Source organism: Grammomys surdaster, unplaced genomic scaffold (assembly GCF_004785775.1).
Source record: "Grammomys surdaster isolate TR1022 unplaced genomic scaffold, NIH_TR_1.0 220, whole genome shotgun sequence".
Classification (NCBI taxonomy): domain Eukaryota; kingdom Metazoa; phylum Chordata; class Mammalia; order Rodentia; family Muridae; genus Grammomys; species Grammomys surdaster.
In genome coordinates, this window is record NW_021604665.1 from 12,017,448 (window position 1) to 12,037,700 (window position 20,253).

The 20,253-nt window shown below is 34.2% G+C and overlaps 1 protein-coding gene across 1 annotated transcript in view; it reads left to right on the forward strand.

Annotated features, from left to right (window-relative positions):
- The window catches only part of Chl1 (cell adhesion molecule L1 like), a 148,085-nt gene extending 128,304 nt beyond the window's left edge, over positions 1-19,781 (forward strand). Inside the window, exons 18-27 of the mRNA XM_028773100.1 lie at positions 1,351-1,421; positions 5,313-5,535; positions 7,404-7,519; positions 7,688-7,892; positions 8,099-8,221; positions 11,281-11,460; positions 14,702-14,863; positions 15,447-15,578; positions 16,441-16,513; positions 19,530-19,781. Of these exons, the coding sequence (XP_028628933.1) occupies positions 1,351-1,421; positions 5,313-5,535; positions 7,404-7,519; positions 7,688-7,892; positions 8,099-8,221; positions 11,281-11,460; positions 14,702-14,863; positions 15,447-15,578; positions 16,441-16,513; positions 19,530-19,746 (1,502 nt within the window). The 3' untranslated portion in view covers positions 19,747-19,781. The remainder of the gene's footprint in view (positions 1-1,350; positions 1,422-5,312; positions 5,536-7,403; positions 7,520-7,687; positions 7,893-8,098; positions 8,222-11,280; positions 11,461-14,701; positions 14,864-15,446; positions 15,579-16,440; positions 16,514-19,529) is intronic.
- Positions 19,782-20,253: the final 472 nt, after the last annotated feature.

Consider the following 20,253-nt stretch of genomic DNA (forward strand, 5'->3'; position numbering starts at 1 on the left):
CAATATTTTATGTTGGCCAAATCATTGTTTTTAAATGCATTAAAAGCTATCAGGCATATAATATATGATTTTAGATTCCTCAAACTAGTTTGAAAAGATTTATGAACTAGCATTATACAATGTCAGAGGTGTATTGTTTTAGAGTTGTAAATTTATTTAATAGTGAAAAGGAGATTGGAATCGGTGCACGTTGTGTGAGAAAAAATAGTATTCTGCATAAGTTTCAGCAGCTAAATATCAATATCATATTTGAAGCCGAGTTCATCATGGAAATTCTAAATGGAAGTTCAGAAGATAGAAGAAACACCATTAGCTCATATAAAGATCATTTAAAAATGTGTAACTGTGTACTAGTGTTACTTTCTTAAGAATTGAAAATTGATGTATTTCCATACTTATCTAAATTATCAGGATAATTTTATGAATCCCCAACAGAGATAGTATAGAAACAATATATATGATAGAATTAGCATTGAGAAATACCATGGTCATAAAATGGTGTTTGATTTTTCCTGAGTAAAATAAGTATGCTGGGCTATAGTCAACATTTTTGATTAAAGAAGAAGCAAGATGAAGTAAAACTTCAATCTGGTACCTGCATGGTTTTAGTTTATACTGGATTCAGTGTTAAAATCCTTGTTAGGATGTTTCCAATAAAATGCATCTGCATGAATGTATTTCATGCATGCATTACATACTACTTTCAATTTGATATCTATAAAAGTTGCTTGTTGATATTGACACATAAAGTTCAGATTCATTCTTCTACAGACATATATACACAGCATATACTTCACTCAATAATTGTGGCAGAAAACTACAGTTTGAAAACAAAAATGTTTCTTAAAACAAGCTACAAATTTTAAGAAGCAGGCTTAAATTTAAGATAACTGCAGCAAATCATATACTTTCCACCTGCAGCAAATCATATACTTGTAAATCTTTAAGAATTCTATCTTAGGGCTGGAGAAATGGCTCAGCGATAAAGAGAAGTGACTGCTCTTCCAGAGGTCCTGAGTTCAACTCCCAGCAACCACATGGTGGCTCACAACCATCTACAATGGGATCTGATGCCCTATTTTGGTGTGTCTGAAGAGAGTGACAGTGTACTCACATACATAAAATAAATAAATAAATAAATAAATCTTAAAAAAAAAAAAAAATTCTATCTTACTCCTCTTAATAAAATTTATTCTGCAAAGCTATCTTAAAACTTCTTAGAAACTACTGAATTTAATAAATACTGTAAAATATTTAATTATTTAAATGTTTAATTAAAATTTAGTTGTTGGGTGTTATATGATATTCTGAAGTAAAAACTTAATAATTTTAACACTTATCATTTCTCAGCTCCAGACAAGAATCCACAGAACATCAGAGTTCAAGCGTCTCAACCCAAGGAAATGATTATAAAATGGGAGGTATGAATTCATTTGTTAGTTAATCTGTCTCTCTTTGGTATTTGTTTATCATTTTAAGTTGACTTGCTAACTCTAATGATGCAACAGTATTTTTTTAAGAATGATGAAATAAGATTGGGGAATCAAGCAAAATTTTTGGGTTATTGTCAGTGTTTTAGGACCACAGTGATTGGGTTTGCTGCAAATAGGGTTAGTGATTTAACTTACTGGTAGCTCACTCATAGAGTGCTTGCCTCAAATGAATGAGAGCATATATTCAACCCCAAGAACTAAATAACAAGCAAAAGGAATGAGTTTAAAATGGAGTATAATTCTAGAAATTGATTTAATGACAAATTGATCTACATAGAATCGGTTATGAGAAATTTCAAATTACTAGTATTTTTACCTCAAATATTTTAGATACTTTCACAATTAAAATATAGTAAAAACAAATCTTTCATCTTTAGTCACCGTATGTTAAAGATGACAACAGAAGACAAAGTCTTACAGATATTTACTTCTGACTCTGATGACAACCTCATCATTTCTCAACTTCAGACTTTAGACACTGGGAATTTTCCTTCCTCACACTATAGAAATGTATCACTAGCAAATGTCCCTAAATAAAAACACTCTTTGTATTTGTAAAAACAGTTTATGTCTTCCAAAATAACTTTCTCTATCCTCTTATTTTATTATATAATTCTCAAGTTTCTTCTGGAACCAGGAGTTACGTTTGAAATTAATCCACTGGGTCTGAGAACCCCATAGTTACTTATTCTATTTTGTTTAGTTACCCTTTTCTTAAATTTTCTTTTTCTATTGAAAGGAAAGAGAAATTTCTTTGAGAGATACACCTATCTGCCAGCATATGGATTTATATGAAGGATGCAGTTTGGAATTATTCTTGTTTAGTAAATTGGTAGTAATGGATTCTTCAGTAACAACCATGACCTCTCTAACAAGTGATTGGCTAGGTTCCAGTACCAATTATGATTTCTCTTCTACTGAAGAGACTCTAGGCCCCTCATGTAGAAAGATAACTACAGGCAACTAAGGAATGCTAAAAGTGAAAAAGTCTTCCCTGTGAAGGAAAACCCTAAATGTTATTTAATACCAAATGGTCAGTCCTGAAATCACATACATACAAGTAAAAGTAAATAGACTGAACAGGTTGTATGTATATATTTAGGTATGTAAGTGTGTGTGTGTGTGTGTGTGTGTGTGTGTGTGTGTGTGTATGTGTGTGTTTGTATGTAACAATACCAAGTAAAGAAAAAAAAGCTTCAATGTTAAGAGAAAACAAGGCAGGATTCTAAGAGAGACTGGAGAGAAGAAAAGGTAAATGGTGTCATTCTCTTAAAAATTTTTCATATTAAAGTGTGGATTTAGATCTTCTACAATGCTTTTTAAATACTTCTTGCTTGATAGTTTCTGCCCTTTGTTTTTAAGCATATTTATATGAATTTTAAAATTGATTCCAATAACATAACTAACTTGGAAGAAAACGGATGACTAACACCTAAACAACAAACAAATGAACCAATTCACCCAGACATCAAGGTAGGGAATTAGAAAGCTCTTCAATTACCATCCTAAATGGACATAGCCCAGGTAATCAACTCCTAAGTGCTCAAAGTTTAATAATCTGCACTGAAAATTTTCAAAAGAAAAAGAATCAGCCTATATTTAAAATGAAACTAAGTTGAATTAAATGTAAAAATGAGGAAACAGCAAGGTGAGGATTTTTAGAAATTTTCTGTGTTCTTAGAAATTGGTAGCAGGGTGAATTTTAACTATTCTCACTACTCAGATACATATGTATAATACAGTGCAAACTTACATGATTTTTACCTGTTTCATATTCTACAGTATAAACATATCTAAAGCAACATGTGGTCTACAATGAGTACATACAATTTCTATCATAAAATTAGTAAGTTCAAATAGTGTTTTAAAAACTATGGTAAAGTGTCAGTTTCTTCGATGTCTAAACTGATATGTATAAACTTGCCTCTTGTGTGGCTCCGTTTGTTACATGCATAGACTATTTTTTCCAGAATATTATATATAAGAAGTGTTGCTAACATCAGAATAGGTTTCTCAGGACCTTCATAGGACATCTGTGGATTCCTAGATAGCTAACTTAATGATGTCTTTCTGGAGACCTCTTCCTTGTGGACACTGCTAGAAGAGAAAGAGAAGGCCAGTGGCCCCTTCATCTGGTTCATCGTTCCTCTTTTAAGACTGTGGTTTTGTAATGTTCTTTGAGAATTATTGAAGTCTTTTGACTATTACCTCAAATCAAAATACAAAATTCCTTTAGGATCCCAGGAAACAAAGAGTTGGCCATATACAGCTTAAGTAATTTTTCTTAACACTGGCACGGTGTATATTAAATTTGTCAGAGAAAATTGTTTACTTTTTTTCTTGGAGCCAAACATAAGCAAATTGAATAGTACTATTTTTACATATTTATCGTCATTAAGGATTGAAAAATGTGATTCTTTTTGTAGTTTGGCACTAAAACCTTGTATTAATGACTAGAGAGTTGACTTGTTGAATAAGGGCATACACTGTTTTATAGACGACTGAGGTTTTTCCCAGGCCCCATAATGGGTGCATCATTATCTTCTGCAACCTCAGCTCCAGGAGACTCAATGCTTTCTTTGGAGTCCATTGGCACCTGTATTCACCTACACATACATACCTACACCCAGATACACCCCATGCACGGAATTAAAAGTAAAAACAGTTCTTTAAATAATGCTCATATTTTAATGATCTGAAAATGTTTAGGACTCTAGTTATTGTATGACTTTAGACCAATGCCTATATGACACTGAAATATTTTGAATAATACTTTGTAGCACATGCAAATATAAAAAGTAGCTCTGGGAAATATGAGTCATTTATTGTCTTGATGAACATTTTTAGTTAATGTAAGTAGTTACTTTGGAATAAATATAAAACTAAAATGATTTGTCGATAAAGCATGCTGCTTTCAATGTGATCCAACCAGTGCTTCTGATAAGTATTTTAGCTAGTTGTTCTGAATGAAGAAGCATAGTAAATGCTACAAGAGCATTTTATATGACATTTAATCACCCATGTACACAAGCAAAATTACTCTCAATATAAATCAACTTCCAAGCTTAGGATGAAAAATATATAATAAATGAATTTTTTACAAATCTGAATAATTTAAATGAAGTGCTCATATGTGAAATTAAATAGGTGCTTTAATCCACATTATTTTTCTTTTGTTTCCCATAATTAAATACTAAAATGGAAATAACTGATTTCTTAATTTAAAAAAATCAGAAACTCTTCTACAAAACCTTCCTAGACAACAAAATAAAGTAAGTAAAAAAGCCATTTTGGGTCAAGGAAATGTAGAAGTATTCATTAGAAAGAGAGGATTTACGGAGCTGGGTCTTCTCTTTAAAGGTGTACATTTTCCAGAATTAAATATAGCCCCATCTCTCTCTTTTCATGGGTGATGAGACAAAATCTGATGGAAGAAAATATTCTGCCTGAGGGGCGGGCCCTGATCCAAGAGTTCATTGCCACATAGTTTTTGTTTTTTGGTAGTAAAAATGTAGAGCATAGCAGAAGCTTAAGAAAACCCAAAAGACTATTTGCAATTTATTAGATATTTTGCATATGGACATTTATATTTTACCATAGGTGTATAATTCTAAAGTATTGACATTCCATGTCTTGCCATAGTGAAAGATTGCTATATAAAATTAAACTGATAAAATGACAAATCTGCTCCTGGCTCAAAGGAACCTAGTTAAGATCTCTATTTTTCCAATTATATTTTTTAAAGTAGTCACTGCTATCTATAGGTCAATATATCAATAATCAGTAAGTACATCTACTGAACTTTGATTTCTGTTTTAGCCATTGAAATCTATGGAGCAGAATGGGCCAGGACTGGAGTACAGAGTGAGCTGGAAGCCCCAGGGAGCCCCTGAAGAGTGGGAAGAAGAAATAGTTACAAACCACACACTACGTGTGATGACACCTACTGTCTATGCTCCTTATGATGTCCAGGTCCAAGCCATCAATCAACTAGGCTCTGGACCTGAGCCTCAGCCAGTAACACTCTATTCAGGGGAAGACTGTAAGTGATTCATCCTTAAATTCTTAGCACATCAAGAACATTATCAAGTTAATAATTTGTTTCAAAATTTCTGAGTATATACTACTTGCAAAGAGAATATATTACCTGTGATACAAAAAAAAATAAATACATACATACATACCTGACAGGGTTGATTTTGGTCATCATAGAATGCTAAAGAAGTACTTTGGCTGGAGATGTATCTTGATGATAGGGTGTTGGCACAACAAGGGCAAAGCTCTGTATTGAAGCAGCAGCATGACAAAATGCTAGATGCAATGGCAAATGCCTATAAATCCAGTACTTAGATGATAGAGGTTGGAAGATCAGAAGGTTAAGGCCATCCTTGGCTACATGACAAATTTGAGTCCTGGGACACATGAAACAGTGTCAAAACATAAAGTTGTAAAAACAAAAAAAAAAAAACCAAATCATAACAACAAAATAAGTGTTTTTTAAAGTTTCTGCTTTCTCAAACAACCTGTTTCTTTGTATTTTGAAAATCAAAGACCTGGAACCATTATCACAGGACTTAGGGAAGGAACATAATCATCATGGGGTTTTCAAGGTTTTGTTAGATTTACATTTTGTGTCTAGGACTTCTTAGCAACAGCCTGCCACAGTTGTCTGGACATCATTTGCATACCTGGAGACTTCCTAATACAGATAATATACACACTCAGATTTGAACATAAATTCTAACCATATGCACAATTTTGAATGAGCCCACATGAGGTTATATTATTAAGAACTAATAGCATAAAAACTGCTGCAATTACACTTCCAAAAAGTAAAGGACTGCATTGGGCAACTTCGCACATTAGGGCACATTCTTATTTTCTTCTTGTGTCAGATTCATGTATTTGAATAAAGAGGGAAAGGTCAATAATGACAGATAATATCTCATTCTACCAGTCTTCAAATTATTGTACTACAATCAAAGGACACAAAGGACATCATTTATGAGCAATTTGTCTTGATGTCTCCTTTCTAGTAATCTCAGATCTGTAGGACAAAATGGCAATGCTAATCACATAAGGATATGCTAAAGTGTATATGAGTTGATCCTGGTAGAGTTTCTCTAAGTAGCTAAAGCATAGTACATGGTCAATTGATATTGACTATTATCCTAGTTATATTTCCTTTGCCATGATAAACACCATTATCAAAAGCAATGTGGGTAGGAAAGTATTTCAGCTTACTACTCATGTTCCACCACTGAAGAGCATCAAGGTAGAAACTAAAGATAATAACCTGGTGGCAGGAATTGTTGTAGAGACCATGAAGGTTTGCTGCCTATTGAATTGTTCTCTTAGCTTGGTCATCCCTCTTTTTTGTACAAAAACGCAGGGGAGGTAGCACCCACAGTGGGTAAGGCCCTCCACGATCAGTAAATGAATCAAGAAACTGCCCCAACAAGACTTGCTGAAAGGCAATGTAAGAAGGCATTTTTCTCAGTTTGAAGTTCCATTTACCATGATTACCCTGGGCCATGACAAGTTTACTAAAGAAATCCACAAATAATTCAAAATCTGATGAGTACAACTGCCGTTATTAATATTAACCTAATTCTGAAATCATTTCTTTGGGTTATTGGAGCTGGTTTTTTTTTTTTTTTTTTTTAGTTCAAAGACAATTCCAGTGGACATGGGTTTAAATTTCTATTTGCTTTTGTCCTTATTTCTGCCACCATTTCTTAGTATGATATAATAACTCCTGTGAGACAAGAAAGTCCTCTGTAATAAGAAACTGAATACCACACATGTGATTTCCCCAGGATAAATGGTCAGAAGTTCACTTTGGGAAAGAGATTATGTCAGGATTGTGTGCAAGTCATTGGATGCTAATCAACCTTAAATGCTTTATAGATCCTAGTACAGCTCCTGTGATCCATCGTGTGGATGTTATGAACAGTACATTAGTTAAAGTTACCTGGTCATCAATTCCTAAGGAAACAGTCCACGGACTTCTAAGAGGGTACCAGGTTGGTACTAGGATGATTTTTTTAAATATTTTTTTTGTTTTGTTTTTACTTCCTAATGGATAACTGCTGAATTTGTTTCTTGCCTGAGATTTTAAACTGAATTCAAGAGATCAACTGAGCATCCGGTCTTATAGTGGTTGTGTTAAAGGGTTTGCTTTTTCATTACAGATAAATTGGTGGAAAACAAAAAGCCTGTTGGATGGAAGGACACATCCCAAAGAAGTGAACATTCTAAGGTTTTCAGGCCAGCGAAACTCTGGAATGGTTCCTTCCCTAGATCCCTTTAGTGAATTTCACTTAACAGTCTTAGCCTATAATTCCAAAGGAGCTGGTCCAGAGAGCGAGCCTTATATATTTCAGACACCAGAAGGAGGTGAGAGAATAAATGTGGAAGCTGCCATTTATGCAAATTACTTAATGACTATGTTAAACAGTTCCTTAATTTTTAAAAGTTAATGTGCAGCTCATAGGAATTCACATCTGAGTTTCTATTAATGTGGAATCTCATGGGGGAGATTTGGGGTTTTTCTTAGGATTTATTAGTTTATAAGCATCTATATATGGTCTTGTGTTTTCTAGTACCTGAACAACCAAGTTTTCTCAAAGTTATCAAAGTTGATAAAGACACTGCCACCTTATCCTGGGGCCTTCCTAAGAAGCTAAATGGAAATTTAACTGGTTATCTCTTGCAATACCAGATAAGTAAGTACAGGTTTGAAATGGAATTAATCTACCAACTGTTCAATTTTTTTAATTGAGGAATTAGTTTGTTTCATAATGAACACTATCCCCTACAGCACAAGGTCGAGTAAAGTGCATCAGAGATAAACTGAAGCCTCTGGGTGTTTCAATAATAAATTCCTATTTTATTGGAACATGGTTATGTACACCCATCTACTTATTATTACGTGTATCTGTTTTCTAACAAGAATGGCAAATGTGAGTTAAGCAAACAGGGACTACAGGTTGCTCATGATATTAAGTGCTTATGGTTTATAATTTAAAAAAGGTATTTGGACTCATTTCGTAAATTAGGGAAATCGCATTTACCATCCATGTGAAAGTAGCTTTAAGAATTATGGATCATACTAGAGGTCAAAGTTAGGAAATAATGTAACAGAGTTCAAAGTACATGTAGCTACATAATAAGACTGACTTTTCTGTGTGGATGAATGATTCCAATCTCAAGCAGAAGTATATTTATCTGTGAAGAACCTTTATTGTTAGCTTGCTAGTAAGGCAGATCATGGTGAGAGACTCAGATAACTCTCCCATGCAAGCTTCTGTATCTTTAGATAGAAAATGGTTGAACAAATGTAGAGCATTTCTAGTCCTCACATCTTTGACCTGTTAACAGTCTATTAATATAAACATCATTTCAAAATGTAAATTATAGCTTCAGTCACAGTTCAACTATAAGATTTATTGTCATGAATTGGTAAGTAGCTCACACACTGGGACTACAGCCATTCAATCAGTCTATCCTACTCACAAAAGCCAAACTCATCATGACCCTGGTCTATTACTCTGATGCCTCTTGGGCAGTCATGTCTAGGTCACATGTTAGCGTTAGGTTCCACTAATCCCTGATGAGCACGGCATACCTGTTTAAGTAAATACAAATGAAATTTAAGAGAAGTACTGTTTTAATGGTTTTCACTGAGTGTTTGCTTTGTAGTAAGTGCTGCCTGAAGGTTGTTACATTTGACCTTGGAAGTACATACTATAGTGTATATCAGTGCTATATTATGGATGAAGGAAGATACACATAGACTACTCTAATTTAGTCATGCAACATTAAGTTCTGGGTTAGGATGCAAATTCTATTCTGAGTCCGTAAGCCACAACTCTTTCAAAAATCAATTTTTATAACTGTGGACAGAACTGAAATAATTTAAGAGTTTTAATTTTTCATTTGGTTTAGTGAAGCTATATCTTATCTTTGAAACTCTGTTAATTCAAACATTTGTTTGATCTGTCTGTAAGGTTTAAATTTGATTTAAAATTAATTCTCATAACAGAGAAGTAGTTGAAATATTAATACTTAACAATAATTACTGTACTTCTTAAAAATCACTAAAATTAAATTATTTATTTCTCTATTAATATTAAATGTTGGATGTATCTTATGGAGTATGCCGTTTTGCTCTTCCCCACTCTAATTAATTGCTGTTTGTATATATCAGAGTGGTATATACTGTCTCTAGATCCTGTATTGATTTTACTAATTATGTCAATGACTCTGTAGTGTTTAATGGTGATAAAGTGACCAAAATATTACTGTCTTCACAATGTTTAGATTACTACTTGGTTTCTTGATGTAATTGCCTTGTACCGAATAAGGAAGGTATTTTGTGCAAATAGTAAATGTCCCTTTTATGAGAGAAAGAGGGGTTTTTTCCTACTTGTTTTCTTGCCATTAGCATCTTCAGACTTTAAATGTGTCCCTATATTACTTAGCCTTTTCTTTCTTTTTTGCATTTAACATAGTGTTCAGAGCACAGTAGATACTTAAAAACTTGTAATTCATTCATCAGTTCAGTGGTTCATTGATTCTTTATATGCTGAGCTCAGAGATGTCCTGATTTTCATTAAGTTAACTGCAAGCCTTGGTTTTATAAAGGCAAATATGTTGCACCTTCAGTAAATTTCCCCACTTTAAAATTTTTAATGTGTTCTGATTTTTCTGATATGTTTATAATAAAATTTAGTTCATCTTATGCATTACCCTGTCTCATCCTCCTTCTTCTATGGAATCCCCTTCTTCCCAGTAAATCTCCTTCCTATTTCCATGTCTTTTTTCATGTGTGTGGTCTACTGTGTTCAGTTAAGATTGCTTGCATGAGCATGAGTAGGAGAGTATTTACAGAGAATGGACAACTTATCTGTGATTTTTTGGGAGGCCACTGAAATAAGTGACAGCCCTTCCCCTAGTCACTTCTGACTGTCAATATCCAATGATGCTGGGATCGCACAATATTTTTTATATTGATACTCTCCTTGGCTACCCATCTCTGTTTCTGTACTCTCTGATGGAGCTTTGCAGTAACAGTACATCACAGCATCTAGTCAGTCAAACAATAATGAAAAGTCAGTGACTAGAATTCCATAGTGAATTGCATTGCTAAATTATATCCAGGAGACTGGAAATACTAAATGTGCTTTTTATTTGTGTTGCCTCCAATGCACTAGGATGCGGAATAATTTTGTCACCAATCCATCTATGCTTACCTGAAACCACATTTTAAATGAGAAACCCTAGAAAACGTAAAACAAGCATTGTGCTTCATTATTAATTATCGCAAATAAGAATAAAAATGGAGAGAATTTATAACAAGGGTCCAGTGAACATTCAGTAATGGAAAAATGTCTAACATACATAACAAATTGTTAAGGTCATCTCCATTTTCAGCTGGTGACTCAGAGTGAAATGGCTATAATTTAGATTTAAATCCCTAGCTTACACAGCCACTGAGTCTCATTCTGGAATGGGTTTTTAACATTGGTGTTCTCTTATATAGTCAATGGCTATAGTTTAGATTTAAATCCCTAGCTTACCAGCCACTGAGTCTCATTCTGGAATGGGTTTTACGATTGGTGTTCTCTTAGATGATATAGTGATAATAAATCTGTGTACAGAGATAGAGTTGACAGTGATGAATAACGATAGCAACTTTTTCAATAAATAGAAACAAAAATACAAAACACTAACTTCGATTGTGAAGAACTTTGAATCACTAATTTCATGCTTATTTCTTCAGTAAACGACACCTACGAGCTTGGAGAATTAAATGAAATCAACGTTACTACTCCATCTAAATCCAGCTGGCATCTCTCCAACCTCAACGCAACAACGAAATACAAATTCTACTTGAGAGCATGCACCTCAAAAGGCTGTGGGAAGCCAATAAGTGAGGAAGGTGCCACACTAGGAGAGGGGAGTAAGTACATGAACCTTCTGCATGCTGTGCATTCACACAGTCACACTAAAGTACAGGAACCACGTCTCTGTAAATTAGAAATGATGGACTCAGATCTATCTGACACTCTTTGTTCCACCAAAACAGAAACAAAATTTACTGATCTTGTTTGTAATGATCACATTAGTGTGTTTCTGATTAACTAAACCATAGCTCAGTGTATAAAAAAGGTCAGGGACATCTACGTAGGTAAAATAAGTGGACATGGCTTGTAAATTTTCTCACAGAGTTAGAGAGATAGTTTTCTTTGGAGAATATTTTGATCTAAAATCTTTTTATCTTTTACTTTGGCATATATTTTACAGTAAGGGAGCCAATATATACCATTTTCACAACTTGACCTAACTTATAGTACATGAATTCATTTGTCAAGTTTAATTTTACTGTGTGGTGATTCGAGCTAAGTAGTAATTGAAAATGACTTACCAGTCTGTGATCTCATATGTAGCATAGCTATAATCAAATTATATGTTTCTATCTTTTCCCTATATTGTAACAATATACCTTGCAAAATTATTTCTCCAGTGACAATTTTAGGACTTTTTCTTGCTGATCTATAATATTCACAGTGCATCAAAATTGAAATAGGAGATTAGGTAGTAAAGCAAAATGTGTTCAATAACTGATGTTTGCATAAAGTTAAAAAAGTGAGACTACTGTGAGATTTGAGTTGTCAGACGTAGGAGGATTTGAGAGAAGAGAAAGGAGTAAATGGAAGAGAGTAATAAGGAAAACGATATCATACACTCACAAATAGTATATGGCAAATATAATTCTGTTCTGAGTTGTTTTCAGAACTGTAGATAGGGAATATAGGGAATTAGATCTATGGGAGAATACCAGGGATAGGAGAGAACTACGGAAGAAAATAAAATTGTGCATCATTTATTAATGAAACATTGTGAGCCACTCAAATGTGTGAATCACCACCATCCATTGTATTCCTGACAGGAATTGTTAAACTCTGAACTTTTTATCAGTTTCTCCTTTTTATTGTTCCCATCCTATTTATAAAACTTTGGGTCTGTGTTTTTTCCTCTAACCTTAAAGTCGCTTATATAGGAAGAGTATTCAAATAGCATTTCTCCCAAACCCATGAGTTGAGCATAAAATAAACAACAAATGAAATGAAGTGCTCACTAATCTAGCAAAAATATTAAACTGCAAGAGGGTAACAATGTTCTAGTTACTAAGGAAAATTTTTTTCTCAAGGGTTCAAACTAGCATCAAATATTCATTTCACAGTAGGGCCAAGAGTAGTGGTCTAAATATTCAAATTCCATCTTCTTCATAAAAGATGTCAAGGCCTATAGATGGCTGCGCTTTTTGAGAGAAGCGACAATTTATCAGGAGAGATATTAGCCCCATTCTTGACAAATTGAAGCATGAAAAAATGTGTCCAGCGAAATGTCTTAGCTATTCTCTACATTCTACTATTTACTTTGGTAAAACAAGGCTTGATTGCATTCACGCTTGACAAAATTGTTTGGAGAGTGTAATTCTTGATGAGTGGTTTCATAACTGATGCTACTTTATTGCATACTGAAGTTAGAAATAACATGCTTCAGTGTATAAAGACATGTTTCTTCACTATCCTATTTTTGGCTGTTAAAAAAAAATATGCCATACTAAGGTGTTTGTGTTCTTTTCCAGGGATCTGCATTTTCAGTATTCCAGCTATTGCCCTTTCCCCCTGTTGATGCTGATTTCTCTTCTGTAGACATATTGCCATGTTGTAAATTATAATTGCTTTCCCACTAAACATCAACATAATCTTTGAATATTATATAGTTCTACAGAGGAGATATATTTCAGCTGCACTAAGAATGCTAATAATCATAACTTAAAATTAAAATCTATTGAATCTACTACTTGTAACTATTTCTTCTCCTACATTTGATTAGGGGAGCACATTGTAAGACTGTGGTGTTGAAAGTGTGTGCTTTAATACTTGGACTTTTGTTTTCTGGTAATCACTCCAGTTTGAAGGTGATTCCCTAACTAAAGAGGGAAGGATGGAGTTAGAATATGCTTTGGCATCATTTCTGGTTTGAAGATATCACTTGTGTTTGTGTTTTGTAAAAGCTTGCACTAAGTGACATGCTAATATTTCTGGGTTTTAAAGTAAGCATTAACTCCATTCTGTTATAGTAATTCATTCTAAAAGCTTTGCTTCTATGTATAACTGGCTTTGTTTCTTCTGTGACATCCTTTTAAATGAAATCCATTGTTGTTCAGTAGTCATGTACCTTGGTTTTATTTTTTGATAAAAAGTTATGACCAAGTATTGTTCTGTCCTATGCCCACTTAACACAGAATTTCATCATCTATCATCCATTATATTATTATTAGGGGTCTTATTTCATTTCATGTGTAAATTGTTAATATTTACCAATTTACATTTTATGTTGAGTTGAGTGAAATTATGCATTTAATGCCCATATTTACACATGTAATTACAGGAACAGAAATTAATGTATATTCATTAAACTGGGCTCATTTTTATCTGTTACTCTGGGGTTCAGTGATTAAGTTCTTGACATATAATTGATAATTCCTCTGAAAAAAGTATTCATTTTATACACGTTTCAAATCTCAATGAAGCCATTCCATTTAAATGTACCTATAAACCTGCACTTAAATCTAGCTGAAGAGTCTAATTTAAAGTAATTTTTATATAGATACATTGTGATGCCATCTTACCAGAACAAAAGCAGACCAAGGCAACAATGTGTTTATGCATTTAATGAAAAATAGTTAAAATCAAGATGTTGTTTGTAGTCATAAGCCAAAGAGGCTGCATCCAACTTTTCACTAGCAGTGAAAAATTCAAACAATGCAAAATGTTATTGAAAGCTTTTTTTTGTTTTTGTTTTTGTTTTGTTTTTGCTTCTTGTTTTTTGAGTCTGTGTTTGGTATTGAGCCATTCACATGACTTGGCAGATTTATAGTACCATTTTATCAGTAAATGTCCATGAGCTGACGTCATTGCATTCATTCATTTTCAACATTTTAAGAGAAAAATCTTGAAATGTTATTTTCTGGATCCATCGATAATTCAAGAGCTATTTAAAATTTAAAAAAATGCCAAAATGAATTTTTTTCTTCATCTCAAAAAAATGACATATATATACTTTTTTACATTTCTCTCCTGCTTTTCAGTGATTGAGATTCACATGATTTAACTGTGTACCTTTCTTAGGTAAAGGTATCAGGAAGATAACAGAAGGAGTAAATCTTACCCAAAAGATTCACCCTGTAGAGGTACTTGTGCCGGGAGCGGAACATATTGTTCACCTAATGACTAAGAATTGGGGTGATAACGATAGCATTTTTCAAGATGTAATTGAGACAAGAGGGAGAGGTGAGAAATGAAATTGTATGGACAGTAATCTTAGGCAATTCACCGTGTCCTATGTTTTAATTTTACATATATATGATATTATATTAAAAGTTAACGGGCATAATTTCAGTTTTTTGTTGGTATACATAGCCTTCCAAGAGTTAAATTATGTCACAAAGACCCCATGCTTTCCCTTACTGGGTATGCCTGGGTAATCATCTAAAAAAATTTCCTGCTAATTAACACCTGTTAATAACAGAAACTAAAAGAGGAACTGAAGCAAACCAAAGCTCACAGAGGCGCCATGATGATCTGCTTGCAACCCAGGCAGCTTGTGCTGTGGCTTGCTTGCTGCTGCTTCTGCATTTAACTTGACTATTCTTTCTGATTCTCATCTTCTAATCTAAATGCAACTGGAAAAAGGCTCTTTCTTAGTGTGTCCCAACAAAATGCCCTTTATTTTACTTTATTTACTTTATTTCCCATGGGTTCAAAGAAAAAATTTTTTATCAATGAAAAATGATAGCTTATTGTGCCCCAGTATAAATGTAATATTATGGACTGATTCTAGAGGTCAACGTTGTGCCTTCTCTTTGTACAACAGAGTACGCTGGCTTATATGATGACATTTCTACTCAAGGATGGTTTATTGGACTGATGTGTGCAATTGCTCTTCTTACACTGATACTTTTAACTATTTGCTTTGTGAAGAGGAACAGAGGTGGAAAGTATTCAGGTAATACAATGGCTTAATGTGACTTTCAACGTTGAGTCTCATATGCTGGGAATCATTCTTTGGAAGCTTTCATAAAAGTTACACAGATAAAACTTTATAGTACATTATATATGAAATATGTTGTGGGAGATAGTTAATAAAACGTTGGCACTCATTCTGGCCTGTACTTACAGAGCAACTATGTTCCTGACTAGCCTAGGTCTGAGGTCTCGATGTTTCAAATAAATTTGTGATCTTTGTTTCCACCTCCCCAGAGTTGGGATTATAGCTGGTTGTCATCTAGCTTGGCTTTTTCATATGAGTGATTTGATATAGCATTGTTCTTTATACTTGTTTGACAGACACTTTATCCAAGTGAGCCATCCCCATAATTGCTCAAATAATTATTTATAAAGCTGTGGTGTCATTGATTATTTTGATCATTGAAGTAGTTTTGAGTAAAATATTGATGCAGAACACCTAATGATTCATTTTGGGGGTGTAGGCAAACTGGTTTTCATGTCAATGGTCAGTTAGGAGCTTCATGTAGTTGGAGAAAAAATGAATATTGAGTAGTTTATGTTCATTGACGGAATAATGTAATTGGGATGCTTTCAGTAAGGTAAGTACCCATTTGATATGGCAAAATGGCATGAAAAAAATTGCCACAACCACCTAAAAAGTAGAACTCTGAAAATATCTTATCTTTTCTGATTAAATGAAAAGTAACTTATATGTTAAGCATATGGCTCAGAAAACTAGTATTGCAAGTATAAAATTTTTGCACAGAATGTTTTGACTATCCACCTTTCAGCAGCCATGCTGTCATGTCTTTACAATGTCTTTGGATGATGTTAAGACTACATTAAACTTTTTGTTTCAGTAAAAGAAAAGGAAGATTTACACCCAGATCCAGAAGTTCAGTCAGCAAAAGATGAAACTTTTGGTGAATACAGGTAAGAGTAGCTTTATATATGGTGATCAGTTTGGAACATTTTCATCATGTTTGTCAAGTGGAGAAAATGCTTTGTTCATACTTGAAGTAGAGGAACTACACCACAGTAACTTTCTAAAGGATATTTTATCAGAACATCTCCCCATTCTAACCCCACTCCTATTTCATCTCTCTCTCCTTCCTTTCCTGCTCCTCTCCCTTCCTTCCTCCCTTTGTTTCTTCTTCTATGTTTTGTTCCTTCCTTACTTCTTTTCTTCTTTTTTTCTTTTCATTCTACTGTAATCTATTTTTTGTAAGAACTGAAATATTATGTACAGGGCAGAGGTATGGACCACAGTCTGGATAGCTGTGAGCATCAAAATTCCTTAGTTGAAGCTCAGTGTAAAACACATGTCACATGTGATGCTCCCATGAACTATGTAGCAGAAACACTTTAGATCCACTCTTAGTGTTGCTGTTATGAACCTGATTACATTAAGTTTGCATCACAGATACAGATTATAATTCTGCCATTCACATTTATAAAAGTAAAGAGGTTCCAAACCTGTAAATGAGTTTTTAAAAGTAAATATTTATCTCTACACTCAGTTAGCTCATAGATAAGATACTGAGACTACCAGATTTATTTAACTAGCTTTAGTACAATTACTGGGCAAATTACCCCAGGCTATATTTTTATATGATACAATGGCTACAATTCTCAGCTGTTTTCCCCCAAATACTTGCTGTTTCAGTCTCTCTGGGGTTGTTTCTGTCCCATCAGTCTATCCTCAGGTGGCATTTCACTTGGCTATGTGCTCATGGTCCATCTGTCTAATTGAGACCTCCTGTTTTCTCCAACTTCTCTCTCCTTCTCCCTCCTTCATCCTCTCATACTTCCTCTCATGTTTCCTATTTACAACCCCTAGCCCAGTAATTGGAGCCCCACCTACTTCTATTCTCCTCAGTAATTAGCTGTAGCCACTTTTATTTAACCAATACCTGTAAATTGAGGAGCAAAGCTTACACAACAGAGCCTGGTATATGTAAGATTCCACCCATCTGGGGCAACCTCATCCTGTGGTTCTGAATTTTGCATGTGTATACACAGCACCAGACCAACCCCCAACACAGACCCAGTTCTATACATGAGCCTAGACTTCAAACAAACAGAAAAACCTCAGTCATGTTCAAATAAGATTTGATTAAGCAATTAGAATTCAAGACCTAAAAAATAAATGACTATTTCTGCATGATGAGGATTCAGGGACAAGAACCATCTAAGAGATAAGTTAGTACTTAGAAAATAAAGTAACTAACTACTTGGGAGAACATGACTCAGTGTGTGAGTGTAAAAAAAAGGCTATCAACAGGGCAACATGACAAGAAGTAATTTCAGACAGGAATATAAATTTTAGGCTAGAACAAGGAAATAGGCTTCAGACATGAAAATATCCTTGGGCTAGGACAGGGAAGTAGGCTCAGACACTTTCTTCATCCTGATAAGCCTTTAGAGACAGTGATCACTGAGGTTTTCACATAATTGGGTTTAATGCCTTGCTTTTTCTTTGACTATTTGTGTTCATTGTATTGCTTGTTCCTTGACTATTTGCATCTATTGTATTGCTAGACCTTCAACCTAGAACTGACCTTAATACATGCATGTAATCAAAATGGTTTAAAAGCATAAAGGAAGAGGGGTTATAGGATAGGGGGGTCTAGGGAGGGGAAATGGGGAAAGGGGATGACATCTGTATTGTAAATAAATAAAATATCCAATAAAAAAGAACTTATATCTCACTGCTCTAGCATATTCTATTGATTATGCTGTGCTGAATCAGCATACATTTAAGGGGTGAGCATTATACAATGGCTAAAATTCTATTTGGAAGGGATTATTGAGGTCTTATAAGGAGAAAGAAAACAAAACTAAATCTAGTTCTTGTCCATAGACTTGTCTACACTTTGCAGTTCCTTTGAAAGGATAGATCACATTTCCCTACATTGTTTAGTTACAGCCTTATATTATTTCTGAAATTTTATCCTAAAACTTTACATTCATCGGCAAACTTTTGCTGTTTCCATGTTTCAAGAGTTTTCTTTTTTTTTTATTTATTTTTTTAAGAGTTTTCTTATATACTTTGCCCTTGGATATATGCCTTTGTTACTCATTGTCTGTCCCCTAAACCAATACCATCTCTTTTTATAAATTTTGCTTTATTTTTAGAACTTCACTGTGAGAATTTTCCCTCTCCCAATGGAGTGTCAGTCAAAGACAGATAGTTCTTGCCATCTAGTCACTTGGGAACTGGTACTGAAGACTTTTTAAGTCAGATATTATCAAAAATAATGACTTCAGATTTTCTTCTTGTAATGAGGGAAAAACACAGCAGATACTACATAAATAGTATTCATAATTACATTTTCTTTTAGAAATTTTTATTATACAGTTCTATACGTATAGATACTGCTTTGTTCATACCTTTCCATTTTCTATGCTATCTTACCTTCTCCTTTGAGCTCAAGCCTTTTATCTTCTCAACAAATGCTCTTTCTACTTTGATGTGTGGAGGTGGGGGGAGAGAGGGAGAAACCTATTGTATTTAATCAGGGTGTTTTATATGATCAAAAGAAGAAATTTAAAAAATCAAAACAATGGGACCAAGAACAATAACAATGTATAAAGCAAGGAACGTAACATTTGTCTTCTGTCTTCAACCATTGGGTAGCAGTTGCTGTAAGTGTCTTATAAACAGCAATAAAACATTGATTGCAATTCTGGTGACCAGACAGTGAGATCTAGGTAAGGGCATATTCATACTCCAAAGGAATGTTTTGTTTCAAAGGGAAAAGGAAGTGTAAAAAAATAGTAAAGTGTTCCTTAGTTACTCAGAATGAAGAAAATTGGTTATGGCTTTTTAAATACTTATTTATGGATGTGTCATCTTGGTTGTATGTCTCTGTCACTTGCGTTAGTATGAATAACCTGAAAAGTATAGAACCTGTTAGACCTAGTGTTGTCTTGTTTTGTTTTCTAGCGACAGTGATGAAAAGCCGCTCAAGGGAAGCCTTCGGTCCCTGAATAGGAACATGCAGCCCACAGAGAGTGCTGACAGTTTAGTGGAATACGGAGAGGGAGATCAGTCCATATTCAACGAAGATGGATCATTTATTGGCGCCTACACCGGAGCTAAGGAGAAGGGATCTGTTGAAAGCAACGGAAGTTCAACCGCCACCTTCCCGCTCCGGGCATAAGCACAGCACATTCATTCACGGATCTCCCTGGTCTCTTAAGGGGAGAAAGGCCTTTTATATAGAGGTGGAAACGCGTTTCCAGAGGTTGATATTCTGCAATTTTGCTGAGAAAAATAGCACTGCCTTCAGAAAGAAAAAGGAAAAAAAAAATCAGATGCCAAGTACTTCAGGCCTGTGTTTCATTTTGGGTTTTGATTTCAGGTGCTCAAAATGCAGAACACGAAACAAATCCTGTACTTAGATCCACTTTGACTAAATCCAAAGTTTCCATTTAAGATACTCCACATCTGCCTGGTTCTCCTGTTCAGTGTGTGTGCATTGATGTTGCTAACTGTGTGGGTTTCTCTCTGGACGAACAATTATACTTAGTTTTGAGGAACTGTTTTAGTGACTTCGATTCACTACAGGTTAAAAGATTGTAAGCAAGCAAGCTGGATATTTAAAATGTAAAAAAGGAACATGAATGTCTTATTAAACATCCCCTGGAATCTATACAGTCTAAAGTTA